The 18,192-nt window shown below is 48.6% G+C and overlaps 1 protein-coding gene across 1 annotated transcript in view; it reads right to left on the bottom strand.

Annotated features, from left to right (window-relative positions):
* The window catches only part of TRPM1 (transient receptor potential cation channel subfamily M member 1), a 148,436-nt gene extending 131,269 nt beyond the window's left edge, over positions 1–17,167 (bottom strand). The window contains 3 exon segments of the mRNA XM_058542269.1: positions 16,851–16,915; positions 16,917–17,129; positions 17,132–17,167. Of these exon segments, the coding sequence (XP_058398252.1) occupies positions 16,851–16,915; positions 16,917–17,129; positions 17,132–17,167 (314 nt within the window).
* Positions 17,168–18,192: the final 1,025 nt, after the last annotated feature.

The following is an 18,192-nucleotide window of genomic DNA, read 5'->3' as shown; positions in this document are numbered from 1 at the left end:
ATTGTCTGGTTGCCCCCTGGGATGTCTGCCTGTGAGGACAGTGTTGTTTTCTGATTTGTCATCACTAGGTCCCCAGCTCCAAGAACACTGTCTGGCACACATCCGTGCTAAGCTGTGCTTACTGAGTAACTGATGGTATGCATTTGTCTTTATTAAACCGTCTCGGTGGGTTTGCAGAGAACTAACAAAGAACCATGCCACTTTGCCACCAACAACTTACCAGCTGACAACGGGATTTTGTTTGCCTTTCAGTCAGTGTTGTAAAAACTAACCCTATGGCTTGTTACAAGTTTTCTTTGTTGTTGTTAATGACAATATCTGTAGAAAGCAAGGAATGTTCTGATGAAAAGGCACATGCAAAGCCAATGCATTTTACTGATGAGGAAACTGAGGCCCAGAGAGGTTGAATGGCTTCCCCGTGGCCACACAGCTGAGCTGGGATTTGGACTGAGGATTCCTCCCCAGTTCTTTTCTAGCACTCCAAGCTGCTCTCAGATTAGCTACTGGAGCAGTCCCTGGGCTGAGAATCAAGGGTGCCAGCATGGCCCTTGCATGGTGACATGTGGCCCACTGTCAGAGCATGTGATTCTGCTCAGGGTCACACAGGCCTTCTCTAGACAGTTACCTGAAGTCATGTGAGGGCATGTCTCCGAGGACACAAATGGACTGAGGTGGAAAAAATTAATGACTTTTCTTAGCAGCTGAAACACCCCTGGGGAGGGAGCTGCTTTGAAAGGGGCCTGGGGAGAGGGGCCGAGACCCCAGGGAGGTGGGCGGCTGCTGAACTGCCTTCTAGGAATAGTGGGCCCAGTTAATGGCTTTGGTTTATGGCCTCTGACCGCTGGGTGCTGCAGGCTCGCCCTGGGCTAGTGTGCCAGCAGAACTGCCAGAAGCAATGGAGGAAACGCCAGTGGTGGCCAGGAAGCAGGAGGGTCGTGAAACATTTGGTTGCTTTGTTGTCTGCCTGAGAGTGAGGGAGAGGGGCCATGGGTTTGAGTAAAAATCTCTGATGAGTTGGGAGTGGCTGTAAGAAACTGAGACATCCTCTTGCTTCAGGACCCCCAAGAGAACCCTCCAAAGCCTACCACAAAGTACACCCCGGAAACACCATCCCCAGGGCACACTGAGCCTTGAACTAGAGGGCCCACAGAGTCCCCTGTTAGAGATTCACAGCGCACATCAGCATACGAAAGGCTCTGATAAGTCCCATAAGAAAGAAACCTCCATTTAACCCAGAGTTCCCTACAGAAACCCTTTCCATGTAAAATGGGTCACCATTTCTGGAGCCCAGGCCTGAAACGCCACATCAGGCGATGGGAAAAGCAGAAATGGGAGTAAGCTCCTGGGGATGAAATGGAGAATTGACCTCACTCCTGACTTTGCACAACCTTCAGCAGCACAGGCTCCAGGGTTGGGGCAATCACAGGATGCTGAAATGTTTGTAAAAGAAAGAAGGAAAAGAAAAAAGAAAAACTTTTTCCTTCCCACTAGAAACAAATGAGTCAGCTGTGAGGGTATGAATAGCAGTGGAGCTTCAGGGAGAAGTGGAGAGGTGGCTTTGTTCCGTGAAGGGAGGGCAGGTAAGCCGTCATATAAAGCTCCCAGGCCTCCCGTGGGAGAATAAAAAGACAAAAGAGCAGCTAGTGAGTGCTGTACTCATGTAAATTTCAGAAGCTCATCATCCGGCCCAGGTAGGGAGCGCTCTCATTGGGTTAATGCTGGTACAGGATGCTAATCATGTCACCTCCAGGAGCAAATGTATTTAATCCTCCCCAGAAACCTGTGAGGAGCAGGGAGGTGGCTGTCTGGTTACCAGCGCACAGATTCCACCCCAGGTTGGTCTCAGTTCCATCACCTGTAAAATGGCTGGATGGCCTGATGATCCTGGAGGCTTGCTTGGAGCCGTGCACCCAGAGCCAACATCCAGGAGTCTCCTGCCTCCCCTCCCTGTGGTCCTGGGGCACACCACATCCAGAAATAGCACAAGCCCCCCAACGCACCCATCTTGAGTGGGAGGGTAAGCACTGAGGGCTGAGATGCGGCTGGACCCTTTACGTGAAAATGACACACATGAGGATGCTGGGAAAACATTGGATTAGCCTGATACCGAGCATCACAGTTCTGCCTGGGAGGGAACCACAGCAACGAGTGGCAGGTGCCAGGACCTGGATAAGGGCTGGGGAGGCCAGGCAGGAAGCAAATCCTGAATTTGCTCTGTTGGCTCCTGAGAGGGGGAGGAAGAGGGAAGAGAGAAGTGAAGGGAGGAGCCAGAGAGCGGCTAGAGGACAGACCCTCCCCTCAGGGGCTCTGGCCCACCCTGGAGGACGGGGAAGCTTCCAGGTTGCCAGCTGCATGGGGTGCAGCTGTGGCTCTCAGAGATGCTCTGGTCTGTGTTGGGAAACACATGAACAGACAGAGCAAGACAAGGGGCCCCTGCTGGCTTTGGAGTGGGGGTGAGTGGGAAAAAGTGGCTCTTAGAAGTCCCTGCCAGCCATGAGAGTTATCCTGGTCTCCGAGGAGCCACATCTAGCTATATCCCCAAGTTATATCATGTATATTCCCAAGAAAATAGCATTCCAGCTCAGATTAAGGAGCGAATGCTCTCTGGCTGTTTTGAAGAAACCAAGTTTTTGCAGGGATTTCAGCAATAACTCCTTTGCTCTGTGTACTGTAGCGTGCATCGGAACCAAATGCTGTCTTTTGAGCCTTTGAAAATGAGTTGGGAGCCACATGGAGGCCTCGGGTGCTATGGCAGGTCATGTGCATCTTTAAAATCCTCCTTTCCTTCTGACATTCTGCCAAGTTTGTCAACTAAAACTTGGAAATATTCTGTTGGTGAACGTTGGCGATTCGATAGTGACTTTTGGCAGCAAAATCTTTTTCTTTTCCTTCTTTCTTTTACAAACATTTCAGCATCCTGTGATTGCCCCAACCCTGGAGCCTGTGCTGCTGAAGGTTGTGCAAAGTCAGGAGTGAGGTCAATTCTCCATTTCATCCCCAGGAGCTTACTCCCATTTCTGCTTTTCCCATCGCCTGATGTGGCGTTTCAGGCCTGGGCTCCAGAAATGGTGACCCATTTTACATGGAAAGGGTTTCTGTAGGGAACTCTGGGTTAAATGGAGGTTTCTTTCTTATGGGACTTATCAGAGCCTTTCGTATGCTGATGTGCGCTGTGAATCTCTAACAGGGGACTCTGTGGGCCCTCTAGTTCAAGGCTCAGTGTGCCCTGGGGATGGTGTTTCCGGGGTGTACTTTGTGGTAGGCTTTGGAGGGTTCTCTTGGGGGTCCTGAAGCAAGAGGATGTCTCAGTTTCTTACAGCCACTCCCAACTCATCAGAGATTTTTACTCAAACCCATGGCCCCTCTCCCTCACTCTCAGGCAGACAACAAAGCAACCAAATGTTTCACGACCCTCCTGGCCAGAGTCCTCCCCAGAATTCACAGGGCCGCCTTCTGTCTGGCACAGTTGCCTTCCAAGCATCTCCCCTTGCATCCTCCCTCAGCCTGGGACACAGCCTGCCCAGGGAGGGCCTGCCCAGGGTCACACAGCTCCTTGACACAGCAGTTCCCCTTTGGAGCCTCTGCCCTAAGGGAGATCAGCAGGCTGCACTGACAATCCAGCAGGCATGGGGGGTTCCGGCTAGGTCTTGGCCCCAGATAACAACCAGCACAGGCCAGCCCAGTGGGGCCTCTCAGCCCAGTCTGGAGCCAGCCGACAGCCCGGTGGGCCCCGAGTGCCGTCAGGCAACTTCAAACCTGCTTACCCCTCCTGCCTGGCTTCCCCGCTTCCTCATACACAGACCCCACAGCCCAGCCCCCTACTCCTGACCTCAGGTCTCCCTGTCTCCCTCACAGTTTCTTCCTTTGCTCCCTTCTCTGGTATCGCAGGGGCGGCGTCCTTTGGGCAAATGACCCTGGCCCATTCCCCGTCCTCCATCTCACCCGCCGTTAGCCCTCAGAGTGGAGGAACCAGGCGAGTGAAATTTCTGCTGCTGGGCTAAACGTGGGGGATACAGAATAGCAAGGAATCCAAGAGAAGGAGCTGCTAGGACCTGGCAGTAAATGGGGAAGACCCAACAAGCTCCAGAGAGGAGGTGGACATGCTGGCCCTGGGAAGACCAGTTGTCATGTGGGTGAAGGGAGTGTTTGCCGGCCAGCTGGCCTGTCCTCAAGCTGGGGGCCCTCTGTGACACTCTGTGACACACCCCTACCTCAACTCAAGGGCCCTTGACCACCTCATTCAGGCCCTGTGCCCCTTCTCGCAAGGGCAGTTGCCTGGAGAACTCCTCTCAGGCATGAGCACCAGGTCTGGAGCCAGTTCCTGGGCCCAGGTGCTGCCCAGAGCCCTGTATTCACACAGCTCAGAGGCTGGCGGGTCAGGCCCGACCAGGCTGCAGGCGTTGTCCCAGGGCTTGGTGCAGAGGGCACCTGCAGCCACCCTGGAAGCTGTGCCTTGGGAAGTGACCAACGGCAGTGCCTTGGGAAAAATGGAGCCTGGGTTGAGACCCCTTGGGTGAGGCTCCCGCCTCTGAGAATCTTCCTCAGCTTGAAAGTGGACCAGAGCCCCTGCTCCACGGGGCTGGGAGGAGGAATAAACGGGATGTGCAATCTCCTGGACGCTTGCACTCCAAGGGTGCTCTGAGCACGGGGCTGTGGACTGTTGTCTTCAGGTCCACAGCCAGAGGGTGCAGAGAGCGAGGGCGCATGTTCAGACCCGGGATAGCAGTGTGAAGAAAACAATGGGTGTCTGTTGAATTTAATTATAAAAAAACAAAACTCGGGCTTGGATTGGATTTTGTATGTCTTTTTGAAATTTCATGTTTTAATAATTCATTTTTATTGCATTCTATGAAAGTATTGGTCTTCAATGGATTAAAAATTTAACAAGACAACTACTGGCCCTTCACCATGAACGGAGTTCAGGTTTTATTTCATGTGTGAAGGTGAAGCCATAAAGAGATGGGTGAGGGTGCAATGAAATCTACTACCTTCTGGGCCTTTACTGAAAAGTGGGGAGATAAGGGGCTGCCTGGGTGCCGTCCAAGATGGTCTTGGATTTAGGTGTGGAATTCTGCATTCTAGTGTTTTCCAAATACAGGTTCTGTGAGTGTACCCGGAACCTCCCTAGCTTCCAGCAATACTTTATGAGAAGTGGGGGCAACAGGACTTCTTGGGGAGTTGGATCTGGTCCTAACGCCGAAGGTTATCCAGGTGAGAGCCCCAGTGCCCTGAGCTAGGCACATGCCTGCTGGTCTGAAGGGGCTGCAGAGAGTGAGGTTGGTGGCCGTGACCCCTGCCTGTGGCTCTAGGACAAGCAGAGCACACAGTGACTGAGGGAAGGAAGCTCAGGTAACTCAGGTAACTGAGTTACTGAGGGCGAACTTACAGGCATCCTTTCTCAGCACAACTTTATGATATGCTTTCACCTTAGTCAGAATTCACCCTTCTAGGAGAAGCTGGGGCAGCCCCCATGTCAGGACCCTCAGGCTTACTCTCATTTTCTCTATGGCTGCCTTTAAAAGTATTAAAACATTTTTAAATTGTGAAAACATTCCTTTGATTTCAAAATCAGAGACAAAACTAATAAAACAGATACGTGAAGACCTGCAGTCCTGTTGTTACAGATGTTATGACTTTCCATATGTGCTTCGTATTTTTTCTCTCTTTAAAAGGGAAGAATGGGGGCCGGCCCGGTGGCACAAGCGGTTAAGTGCACGCGCTCTGCTGCAGCGGCCCGGGGTTCGCCGGTTTGGATCCCGGGCGCGCACCGACGCACCGCTTGGCAAGCCATGCTGTGGTGGCATCCCATATAAAGTGGAGGAAGATGGGCATGGATGTTAGCCCAGGGCCAGTCTTCCTCAGCAAAAAAGAGGAGGATTGGCAGATGTTAGCTCAGGGATGATCTTCCTCACACCAAAAAAAAAATAAATAAATAAAATTAAAGGAAGGAGGAAGGGAGAGAGAGAGACAGAGAGATGGAACATTACAGATACAGCAAGCACCTCCACTCTGGAGAAATATATGCATTTATGTAGGGTTTTCTTGTGTGTTATAGATTTTCTATAAATAGTCCTCTCTTGGGGCTTGCTTTTTTATTCAACAGTGTATCCATGTTGATGCAGTGGCTTGGTTCATTTGTTTTAAGTGCTGTACAGTATTCCATTGTTTGAATAAACAAAAGCTTATCCATACCCTTATAGACAGACTGTTTGGTTCTTTCTGGTTTTCTATAGCACACAATGCTGACATGAGCATTTGTGTACATTTCATTGTGTACACGTGCTAGAATTTTTCAAGGTAGATTCTAGGGTATAATTGCTGGGCTGTACTATTATTTAATTTTGCTTAGGACCTTGGTCGTGGACTCCAAACTTTATCTGTTTTAGTAAAATAAAATGTAGACAGGGCTGAAAGTGCTACACAAGGAGTCACAATCACGTTTTCCATCTCCCGCATGAATACACAAGGCTTTTCCTGGAAGGGGGACTGCTCTTGCCAGCAGGCGGAGGGGGGAGCCCCAAGGACCCCCAAGCCCACCAGGTTTTGTTCTTTGCCTCAGGATGCCGTGCTGGTCATCCCTCTCTGTCTAAGACCAAAGGAAGAGCTTCAGAGGCGGGAAGAGCCGACCAGCCGAGGACAAAGAGCCAAATCTGCCTTTTACAACTAGAGTCCAGCAGAGATGACCCTTGGAAGGCTGCATGAAGGGGAGCTTGTGCTGTTTCTTCCCCCTAGGGACAGCTGGTGTGTTTCAGCAAACACTGGGCAGAGGGACGTGGCTTTTGGTTGGGAAACAGGGAACTAGCGCCAAGCCAGTGATGTCAAAGGAGGGCCGAGCACGCAAGGAAACAGAATGAAAGCAGGCCACCCTGTGCCCGTGTGGTTTCGTGGATGTTTTCCAGCACCTTAAAGCATGGCTTCCTTAAAAGCCATAGGTATTATCTTTCATTCTTCCATCAGCACTTTTATTTCTTAACTTGTGGGCTGTTATAAACAGCAAACGATGCCATTAAGACTTTTAACTGTGTGCAGCTTTTGTAGGAATTTGGCATGGTCGCCTAGGGAGGGGAGGGGGTCATCCTTGTTCTTAGACTTGAAGTAATTTACGGTGTGTGGTGTAGGAATGGTTGTGAGTGTGTGTGTATAAATGAGGTGCCATTTTTCAATCTTGACCAAAGTTTAAGATCTTCTGCTCTCCTCCCCTCTTGTTGAATCCTTTGCTCCCAGATCTACCAAATGCAATTTCGGGCCCCCTCCCCACAGCGCATAAGGCAGGATACCAGGCACAGGTCAATAGGAGGCATCAAGTTCAAGAACAACTAAAGCTTGTTCTTATTTAGAGCTTATCGGCAAGAACGTGTGGGCTGGCTTTGTTTGGGGAGGAGGGGATCACGTGAAGCCATGCGGCCCCGGGCTGCATGTGAGTCTCTCAGTCCTGCCAAATGCTGCGGTGGATCGGCAGATGTTGATTTGCAGAAGACATGGGGGGCGCTGTCTCTGTACAGAATGCTGACTCTCACATACATGCACAAAAGCAGATAGATGCCCCACTGAGCCCCCAAAGGATGGGTCTTTCCTATTCTTGAAACGGAGGCGCATTTTTAACTCTTTATTAAAAAAGAAGCCTTTAATTTTTCCGTTTGCGTTTTCAGTCTCATGGAATGTCAGAGACTTGCATAATGTGAGCCCCACATCTGCCCCGCTGACAGTTCATGGATGGGGAGACTGCAGCCTGATGAACTGTGTACTCACATGGTGAACCCTCTGTCTCTAGCCCAGGTAAACGACCTCTCCCAGGGCATTCACCTGCCTCATGCAGCTTCCCCATCTCCGTCCCCAGCTCTTGGAGCACCATCTGGCAGGTCAGGGTGCTCCGTGAGTGCTCCTGGGAGAGACGCCTCCTCTCTGGCCCACATAGGTCTTGCTTCTGATCCTGCTCTGCCACTTCCCTCTCCCTTCTGCACACAGCGGGCAGTGCCCAGGAGAAGCAGAGATGCCCACTGAGCCCTAGGGGTTCTGTGAGGGGATGTCCAGAGGCCTCTGATGTGGCCTGGGCTCGGCTCCTGGCTGGCCCTCACCACCCCACCTGAGTAGCAGGCAGGGCAGAAGGGCGAGGTGGTGGCCTGTCCAGACCCCCTGGGCTCAGAGGGTCATTTAAGGCAGCCCTGGGTGCTCAGAGCCACCATTCTCGTCATCTGGGAAAAGCACACCTAGGGTTCAAATCTGCGCACATATTTGCATGTCCCTGTCCTGCGGCCATGGGCCGAGGGGACACAGCACCGTCCTCAGTCTGCTGTGAGTCCTGGGAGCCACCTAGCACTCCCCAGGTCCTCTGAGGTGTTTCTGATGCCCATGTAGTGTCCCCCAGTGCTGACATGGAGCTCCCACACACGTGGTGAAGAAAAGGGTGAGCTTACCGTCCAGCACAGAGAGCTAAGGGGGCGGCATCGTCGGGGAGGAAGGAGTGTGAAACCCCCATGTCTGCAGCAGCAGGGGCCTGCAGTGTGGCCCGTTTGCACGGCTCACTGCCCCCAAACGCCTCCCATGTATGCCACGGGCTGGGTATGTGAAGGTGGGAGCAGCCAGGAGGTGACAGGCATCTGGTACAGTGCTAGGAAATGTGAGGCCCCCTCCCGAGAAAGGGTCCTGATGTGGGAGCTCTAAATGCCTGACACCCATCCCCACCCCACCACGGTCTGCGGAGCACAGGAGCCCACTGTCCAGCGCTCCAACATGGTAGAACTAGAGAGAGACCAGCGTCCCTTTGTCTTTCCATCCATTTGCTCACAGGCCACCCAGCAAAGCTCACTCACCTTCTGCGACCCTGATGTGGAGCTCTTGAGCGAGCCCCTCTTGAAGGAGCTGCTCATCTTCCTCACGGAGCCCATGAGCCTGCCTCCTGCGTCCCTGGGTGGACAGAGGCAGAGCCCCCACAGTGGTGGCCCCACTGGGCCCGGTGAGGGAGCCCAGAGCCTGGGGCAAGGCCGGCCGGCGGCTGGGTCAGCCAAGGAGCGTGTGCCTGTTCCAGCCGGCCCCTCCTGCCCGACTCCCGTCCTCCGGGTGCTCCTGGGCCCTTCTATAACATCTGTAATCAGCCTTAATCCCTCCATCCCCCAAAGGTTTATAGGGGGCAGATTTAGCAAATGGCGATTGAGAGTAAATCTACTTTGAGAAAGTGGTGGCTGCGAAGGTGGTCAAATGGGAAGGATTTGGGTGCCCAGACAGGCACAGCCACAGAGCAGAGAGCCCCCACAGCCAGTGTCTGAGCCCCCGGGAGAGCAGCTGCCAGACTGCCAGAGGCCCGGTGTCCACTTGAGCGCCCAACAGAGTCTGGGAGCAGGGTCAGCATTGAGGCCAGGGGCCCTTGGCTCTGGAGGAGGGAGCCGGAGCCGTCAGTGTGCGCTTCCTCCCGTGTTAATCTGGCGGCGATGACACAGTATTGCCTTTTTGTGCACATCCTGTGTGGGATGGCCCATCCTCTGAGCTGGTACTCTCTGAGTGCTCCATGAAGGGTGTCTGCCTTGCCCCCCTACAAAAGGGTTCAATTCCTTAGGGGAGGCGGGCTCAGAGGTCTTGGCCTGTGCTCTGCTGTGGGCACCTGACAGGGGCTCCTGCAAGAGGGGCTCTGTGAACCTGTGCTCCAAGGTCTACATCGAATCTGGCCTGAAGCATCATTGTCAGTGATGACAGTGTCAACATTGTCGCTGACCCTCCTCTCTGCTACGTAGGCACGTGTCACCTGCAACGTGCAGGGGGGCAGAATGGGTCTCGAGAGGACAGCAACGTATTCCTGCCATCATAAATGGACTTTTTAAGGACAGACAGGCTGTAAATCAATAAAACAAAAGACAAGCCGCTGGAGCCCACACGGCTCTCAGAGCAGGATGCTGCCCTGGTGGGTGTCTCCTTCTTGCCCCAGGAGGCCTGCTCGGCCCCGGAAGCACAATTTGCACCTCTTGGGGTCTGGGTTAGGAGCTTGGGGAGTTCCACCTTGGGCCCCTCCCCAACACATCCCCCACCCCTTGCACAGAAGATAGACTTGCCAGGTGGGGCTAGCTCTCTGCTCCGACCCCCATCTCTTACCACTTCTTATATTCATTCAACTTGTGTTTTTTGAGCCTCTACTGTGGGCCACGTATTGCATACAGCAGATGCCAGAGACACAGCAGTGAACAGGCAGGTGAGAATCTCTGCCCTCCTGGAGCTGAGCATAAAGTGAGGGAGCCAGATGCCTGAAGTGCCAGGGAGGGAAATAAAGCAGGGAGAAGAGGCAGGGTGGGGGCGGCTGCAATTTTAAATAGGAAAGGTCTCTGAGAAGATAACGTTCCAACACAGCCCTGGGGGAGGTGAAGGAATAAGCTGTGCAGGACTTGGGAGGAGGCTCCAGGCAAAGGCACCAGCCAGGACACAGGCCTTGACATGGGAGTGTGCCTGGCATGTTCGAGGAAGAGCGAGAAGGCACAGGTTCCTGGAAGGGAGGTCAGACATACAGCAGGGGGCGGGGGTAGGATTGTGCAGACCCTGGAAGCCATTCTAAGGATCTAGGGTTTTGTTCAGCCATGTGATCTGATTTGCAGCTTAAAAGGACCACTGTGGTCTCTGGGGTGGACTAGCTGGAGGAGCCAGGGGAGTCCAGCCTGCGGGATGATGGCAGCTTGGAGCAGGGAGGTGGCAGCAGAGTGACCAGTGTTAGTCTGACCATAGAGAGACAACACAGTGAAGGTAGAGCCAAGAGGATGTGCTGAAGGATTGGATGTGAGGGTGAAGGGGGAGAGAAGTCAGGGAACAGCAAGGCTTTGGGTGGGAGCGGCTGGAGGAGTGGCATTCCCTGAGGTGGAGAAGGCTGTGGGTGGATAGGATTTGGGGAGAGGGTCAAGACTTCCTGCTGCTAAACCTAATAGTGTTTTCAGTCCTAATTTTCCGTGGCCTTGAAGAAGGATTGGATGCTGTATAATCACACTGCCTCAGGCAAATCCTCAATGCCCTGGGTGGTCTGGCCTCTTGCACCCAAATTGTTACATTCCTCAATGCTCTGTGCTGAGCCCTCTTCTCTTCTGACTCCCACTGTGGGTGAGCTCATCCTGGCCCTCAGCTCCATTACCGTCTGATAATTCCCAACTGGCCGCCTCAAGCCCCAACTGCCCCGACTGCCCCTCTGGGCTCTGCACCTTGTACACCTTGTACTGGGGTTCTGAGCTGACTCTCCGTCTGCACAGTTCCAAGGCACGCATCTCAACTCAGCGTTTCCCATATGGCTCTCAGGTCTGTTTCTCAAACCTGGACTCCCTCCAGGTTTCCTGTCTCAGTGATGACACTACCTCAGCAAGATAACAAAGCCAGAGGCCTGGGATGCCTTCCTGCCTTGGGGCCTTATATTGTGGTCTCCTGGACAGCTCATACTGTCCACTTCCCTCCTCCTGGGCACCAGGTCCAAACTTCCATGAAGTCACACTGAAACAACTGTGCTAACAGCTCCTGTTGGGTCCCTTGGATCACTCCTGCCCCCACTTCAATCTACACCTATACAAAAAAGAGTAATCTTTTAAAAATGCTGATCTGGTCATGTAATGCATCTGCTTAAAGCCCCTCATGGCTTAGAACTGACCCAAATCCTCGCCGGCCTCTAAGGGGCTGCTGCTGCCTAATCTGCCTCCGTGATCACTCATGGCGTCCAGTCTCACTGGCTTTCCTCCATTCTCCACCTGCCATGCCCCTTGGGTATTGGATCATACTTTTGTCCTCAGCAGCACTTAGATGTTGGCAACAGCACGCATGTGTGACGTCCTTGGTTAATGTGTGCCTCCCTCCTGGGCCTCCTTGGGGCCTGCCCTAGATCTATCTGGCTCACCATGTCTTAATTCTATCATTTCTTCAAGTTTCAGAGCATAGAAAAAGTATGGAAACTTTCCCAACTAGTTTTATGAAGCCAGCATAATCCTAATACCAAAATCAGGCCAAGAGAGGGCACCTTAGGCCAGGTCACTTGTGAAAATAGATGGAAAACTCATAAATAATATGGTAACAAATTAAATCTAGTAGAGTCATTCTGAAAGAACACCACTACATGACCAGCACAGGTACACCTTATTTTCAGGAAGGCAAGGATGTCTCAACACTAGAAACTCTATTTGTATAATTCAACATACTAACAGATTAGCAAAGAAATGCTATATGATCATATCAACAGTTGCTAAAACCATACAGTCCATCTCAAGAAGACCAAAAAAACACATTTGACAACACTTAGTGATTATTACTTATTAAAACAGAAAACAAAAAAACAGAAACTCTTAGCAAACTAAGAATATGAGGAAACTTCCATAACTTGATGACAGATATCTACTGGGACCATTCTGTAGATGTCTCCTAATTGGTAAGATATTAGAAATATTCTCATAAATGTCAAGAATAGGGCAAAGATGCCTGCTATCCCCATTATTCAACATTTTTCTGGAGCTTTTAACCAATACAGACACATAGTAAGACGTGAAAAAGAGAGAAGTAATATAAATATTGGAAAATAGTAGAAGAAACTATCTGCCCAGAAAAAGCCAGGAAAACCAGCAAATAAGCTATTAGAGTTAATAAGAGGGTTCAGCAAGATTGCCAGATGCTAGGTCAACATAGAAAAAACTAATAGGTTTCTTATCCTCAAGCATATTCAATTAGAAAATAATTCTTATCAAATTGCTAAAGAAACAATAAAACACCTGGCAATAAGCCTAGCAACAAGTGTGTGAGATCTATGTGAAGAAAACAATAGAATTTTACTGAAGAACATAAAAGGAGACCTTGACAAAATGTGTATTCTCGTTCACTGCTGCAATACTTTTTGGAAATCAATCTAGCTATATTATTAAAAGAAAGTACACATACTTTTTGACCAGCAACCCCTTTCCTGGGGATTTATCCCACAGAAATTAAAGCACTAATGTAGAAATATATATATTCCAAGATGTTAACTGCAGCGCTGTTTGTAGCGGCAAAAAATCTGGAAGCAAAATCAATGTCCTTCAAAGAAGAAATAGTTGAAAAAGTCATGGTACATCCACAGCATGGTATAATACACAACCATTAAAATAAAAGGTTGTTTTAGTACCAATTGACCTGGAAGGATTTCCATTATATATTGTTATGGAAAACAAGATGCAGAAAGGTCCAGAAAGGTTGATAATATGATGTGATTTTTGAAATAAACCATATAGAGATAGACAGAAATACATTATCTTATTAGATTTTAAACGTTATTTATTGACTTTTTAAGTAAGTTAAAGATTTAGATATTGTACATCAACCCCTCACCAACCCCCCAAACCATACTTCCCCTCCTGCAGTCTTCCTCATAGGGAGATATAGTTCTGGAGTAAACCAATATTTAGTGTTTTCACTATTTTGACTAAGAAATCATTTATTTATAATTCATATAGTGTTACCATAATTTCCTTTCAGCTTTTTGTTTTGCCTGAAGTTGATACTTGCTAATTTTTCTTCATTTAATTAGTTTTCTGTGTCTTTATTAACTTATCTCTAAACTCTGTGCCAGATCTGTAATAATACTCTCAATATTGTCAAGTTGGTGATATATGCCTTCTATTTTCTTTCATTTTCTTCTTGGTCACAACCCTGCTTCATCTGGTTGCTCTCTAGGCTTGCTACCCAGCTGTAGTACGTCCTTACCATCTTCCTGGAATTTCCCTTCGCTTCACTCCTGTGTAAGATCCCCTGTTTCCTAGATCCCATTTACCTCTTTCTTGGTTTGCTTCCTCACTTGGCACTCAATAGCTTTTTCATAAAGGTTGTATGGGATATCAATTTTTTGAGACATAATGTATCTGAAAATGTTTTTATTGTACCCTCATATCTGATAGATAGTTTGGCTGGCTATAAAATGTTAGGCTGGAAATCATTTTCCTCAAAATACTGGAGGCAGTGCCCCATTGCATTTAGCTCCCAGTGTTCTGTTGAGAAGTGCCATGCAATTTGGATTCATGATCTTTTGAATGTGATTTACTTTTTTCTCTTTGGAAGTTGTCACTCTACCTCCTGCGTACTGAAATTTCAATATGATGTACCTTGGCATGTTTTTTTTTTTTTTTTTAATTTATTATGGTAGGCACTTGATGGGTTCTTTCAATCTGGAAAATCATGTTATTCAGTTCTAAGAAACAGTATTTGTTATTTCTTAAATTTCTCCCCCATTGGTCTCCCACTTTCTCCACTTTTTCTTTCTGGAACACGTATTCTTCAGATGTTGGGCCTTCTAGATTGATGCTCTAATTTTTAGAAAAATCTTTTTATCTCCTAATTGCCTTTCTTTTACTTTTTTTTCTGATCCCATGTTCTGGAGACTTCCTTAACTTTTCCTGCCACCCCTTAAATTGAATTCAGCTATTGAATTATTAATTTCCAAGAGCTATTATTTGCTCTCTAAATTTTATTTTTTTAATAACCTTTAGCATCACAGATGTAATATCCCACTTGTCTCTGAAGATATTGCATTTTTAAAAAAAATTTTCTTCTGCTCCCTGCATTTTTTCTGTTTCTTCCGAGTTCTTTTTCATTTGATTTGTTTTGGTTTCTGCTTTTCCCATTAGGGGCTCTTCTAATGTTCTTTTTAAAGAATAGGAGCTCCGAGAGTGTGGCTGACTGGTAAGTTCAGTGAAGAGGGGTCTGGCATGGACCTGGTATGTTGGGGGCTTGCCTGCATCTGTATATCTTTTTTGTAAAGTAATTCCTGTGGAGAGGAACACTCCAGTCTCTTACTTGGGAGGATAAGCCTGGCACCAAGTTTCCCAGAGCTGTGTGAGGAGCTGGTTGAAGCATTTCACATCCACTTGTGCCCTGTGTTCAGAATGGTGCTCATTCCCTTGGCTGTGCCTGGTGTTCAACCTCTCCAGACAGCAAACTTCATCTTTTACCAGGATAGGGGAGGGAAGTCGCTCAAGAGGTGAAGGAGGCGAACTGGAGATTTAATTGCTTATTAGGCTGACTTGCAACTGCTTCTGTTTTCATATTTTCCCAAGGGATTTTAGGTGTTCCCTCCCCCCAAATATTCAACTTTTCTGGGGTCATCAAGTGCAAATCAGTTTGCATGTTATTATCATCCCGCTGAGGGTGGTTAGGCATCAGCTCTCCCTGCTCGGCTAACTCACAGACAATAGTCAATCCATCCACTTTCCAGCTTCCCAACATTGTGGGTATTTCTTGAGTGCAGTCCAGGATTTTGCTGATCTCTTTGTCCTTTAGGGGTAATGCCTTTGGAATCCATTTACTGTCATTTCAGCAGGGTTTTGGGAGGGAGTGGAGGTTAATGCATATTTTCAATCCACCATGTTTAACTAGAAGTCCATATTAGATTAAAAACATTAGTGCTTGAGGGAGGTGGGGAGTTGAAGAGAGAGAGAAGTTCAAAAGAAAAATGACTACATCAAAAAGGTGCTTAAGTTTTTTTTTAATGCTTGATGATGTGGTCCCATTACTGTAAATGTGAGTGTGTGTGTGCAGGTGTGTGTATTATGAAATGTGAGAAAAGATGCTCACAAAAATGGTAATTTTTATTATCTCAGAGTGTTGAGATTTCAGATGCTATTTATTTTCTTTTTCAAAAATTTCTGGAGAAAAGAAACTTAAATGGACAAAGAACACTTGCCACTGGTACAGAGGGCAAGTGGCTGCTTCTATGAATATTCAAAATGCACTTCTTGGCCATCTACCTCTGAAAGACATTTGCACATGTGGACAAAAAGTTATGAATAAGATCCTCATTGAAGCATTGCTTTAGAGCCAAAAAAGTGCAGACAACTTAAATGACTGTCAGTAGCGGGGGTGGGTAAATACAGTGGTCCCTTCTTATCCATGATTTCACTTTCCTCAGTTTCATTTACCTGTGGTCAATCACAGTCCAAAAATATTAAATGGAAAATTCCAGAAATAAACAACTCATAAGTTTTAAATTATGCGCCGTCCTGAGTAGCATGATGAAGTCTCATGCTGTCCCTCTCCATCCTGCTCAGGATGCGAATCATCCCTTTGTCCAGGGTATGCATGCTGTATACGCTACCCAGCTGTTAGTCATTTAGTAGCCTTCTTGGTTATCAGACTGACTGTTGCAGTATCGCAGTGCTTATGTTCAAGTAACCTTTATTTTACTTAATAATGGCCCCAATGCCAACTTTATTATTAATTATCATTGTTAATTTCTTACCTAATTTATGCCTATTTTATGAATTAAAATTTATCATAGGTATGTGTGTATAGGAGTAAACGTAGTATATATAGGGCTTGGGACTGTCTGTGGTTTCAGGCGTCCACTGGGGGTTTTGGAACATATCCCCCGCTGATAAGGGGGGACTACTGTAGATGATGGTGCATCCATATTCTGAAATACGAGGCAGCTATTGCAAAGAGTGAGGTGGGTCTATGCCTGGGTGTGGAAACACCTCCTGGCTACACTTTTAATTGGATATGCAAGTTGCATACAGGACAAATGTTATACTACCATTTATATAAGACAAAAGGAAAAGTTGACAAATCCTCCCCAAACAACCCACATCCTCCTGTGGGTTTACACATCCATCTGTTGGTCCTCTTTTATAAATGGATGGCAAGAGGCCAGAAAGGGACGTGGCCACTGAGAGGGTGGGACTGGGGAGAAGGGCCTGGGATTAGAGCAGAGGGTGGTGAGTGTGGTTAAGGTGGATTTTTGCTTTTTTTGTGTTGCTTGATTTTATACAAATAGAGTATATTAGGGTATTATTTACATCATGAAAAATAATTATATACATATACAATTATATATTATATGTTTTCTCTTATACATTTGTTTGCCCGCATACCTTTCCAGATGCTTTGACTTCTGCACCTCAAGGCAACTCTGCAGGCACAGCCCACAGCCATTGTTCAGCTTCCTTCCAGGGCTGCTCCTGAGGGGAGTCTCTGAGGAACAAAGACAATCTGCTCCAGGACGCCTGGCTGCTTCCGCTCAGGGAAGGAACTGGCCGTTTTTGCTTAAAGGTTTGCTTCTATTGCTTTAAAAGAAAAGGCAGGTTCTGCTTAGCCAGGCAGTGGTCACATTTCTTCTGGTTGAAGGAACTAGGCCAGAAGGACAATGCGGGAGCCTCCACACTCGCCCGGATCCATCTTCTCTCCCCATCTCTCTTCCTTGCCTCATCCTTGGCACGTCAGCCCGGGCTGTGTCCTCTGAGACGGGTTTTCCTGTTGTGGACGAAGGGGCGGCTGTCCAGGGAAGCGCTCTGTCTGGCCTGGCTTGGGTCCCTGCTCACCCTGTGCCTGGGTAGGTGCCATGACTGACAGTCACCAGGGCTGCATGAGGGGGCAATCGTCTGTCAGGATCTGTTAGTCACGTGGCCATGCTTTGTTTCTTCTGACTCTGCATCCTAGCCCTCATTTTAAAATTTGAGGTTCCTTCTTGATGCTGAAAGCCTGATCTAGTCCGACTTTGATTGGTGGCCACACTGATGTCAGATTCCTCCCTTGGAGAAGCCTCCTGCGGGCCTGGCTGGGAATGTCACACCAGGCCAAGAATGGTGAAGGATGGGTGCAAAATTGTGTCCAGGACAGTCTCATATAGCAAAGCCAGAGAAGCTTGTCCCAGTACCTTGTGAAAACATGGAGGAGGGCCAAGCTGGGCAGAGCCTGGAGGATGGAGATCAGGGCAGGGTCAGGGGTCAGCGTGAGAGAGCCAGAGGCCTTGGGTGGTGGTCTTGGCTGGGCCTCTCTAAGGATCTGGTGATTTGGACTTCTCTGAGAGCTGAACTGGGACAGACAGACAGGGGGCGTCCCAGTCTCTAGGACTCCTGGTCTGTGCAAGGCCATGCTCAGACCAGGGCCGGTGTCCACACCAGCAGCGCTGAGGGTGCATCTGAGTTCTCAGAGGTCCAAGTTGCCTTTTCAGTCCACTGGCAGCACAAGCAGAAGAAATATTGTAATCTAGATATGAAAAGAAACATCATTTTACTGACACAAATTCCTTTCCTTTATAAGGAGTGCTGTATATTGAATACTGTTATTTTACAGTTAAAAGGAAATGATGTCTGGAACTTGCTTCAAAATAATACCCAAAGGGGGAAGGGGTGGGACTATGAATGGGGCAAAGACAAACATGAAGTCTCAATTTGGTTCAACTAGAGGAGGCCGAGGTGGGGAGTGGAGGGGACAGCCACAGGAGTCTTGGAC

This window comes from Diceros bicornis, chromosome 5 (assembly GCF_020826845.1).
Source record: "Diceros bicornis minor isolate mBicDic1 chromosome 5, mDicBic1.mat.cur, whole genome shotgun sequence".
NCBI classification, from domain to species: domain Eukaryota; kingdom Metazoa; phylum Chordata; class Mammalia; order Perissodactyla; family Rhinocerotidae; genus Diceros; species Diceros bicornis.
Note: the sequence above shows the minus strand (reverse complement) of the source record. Positions and strands in the feature narration are given on the sequence as shown.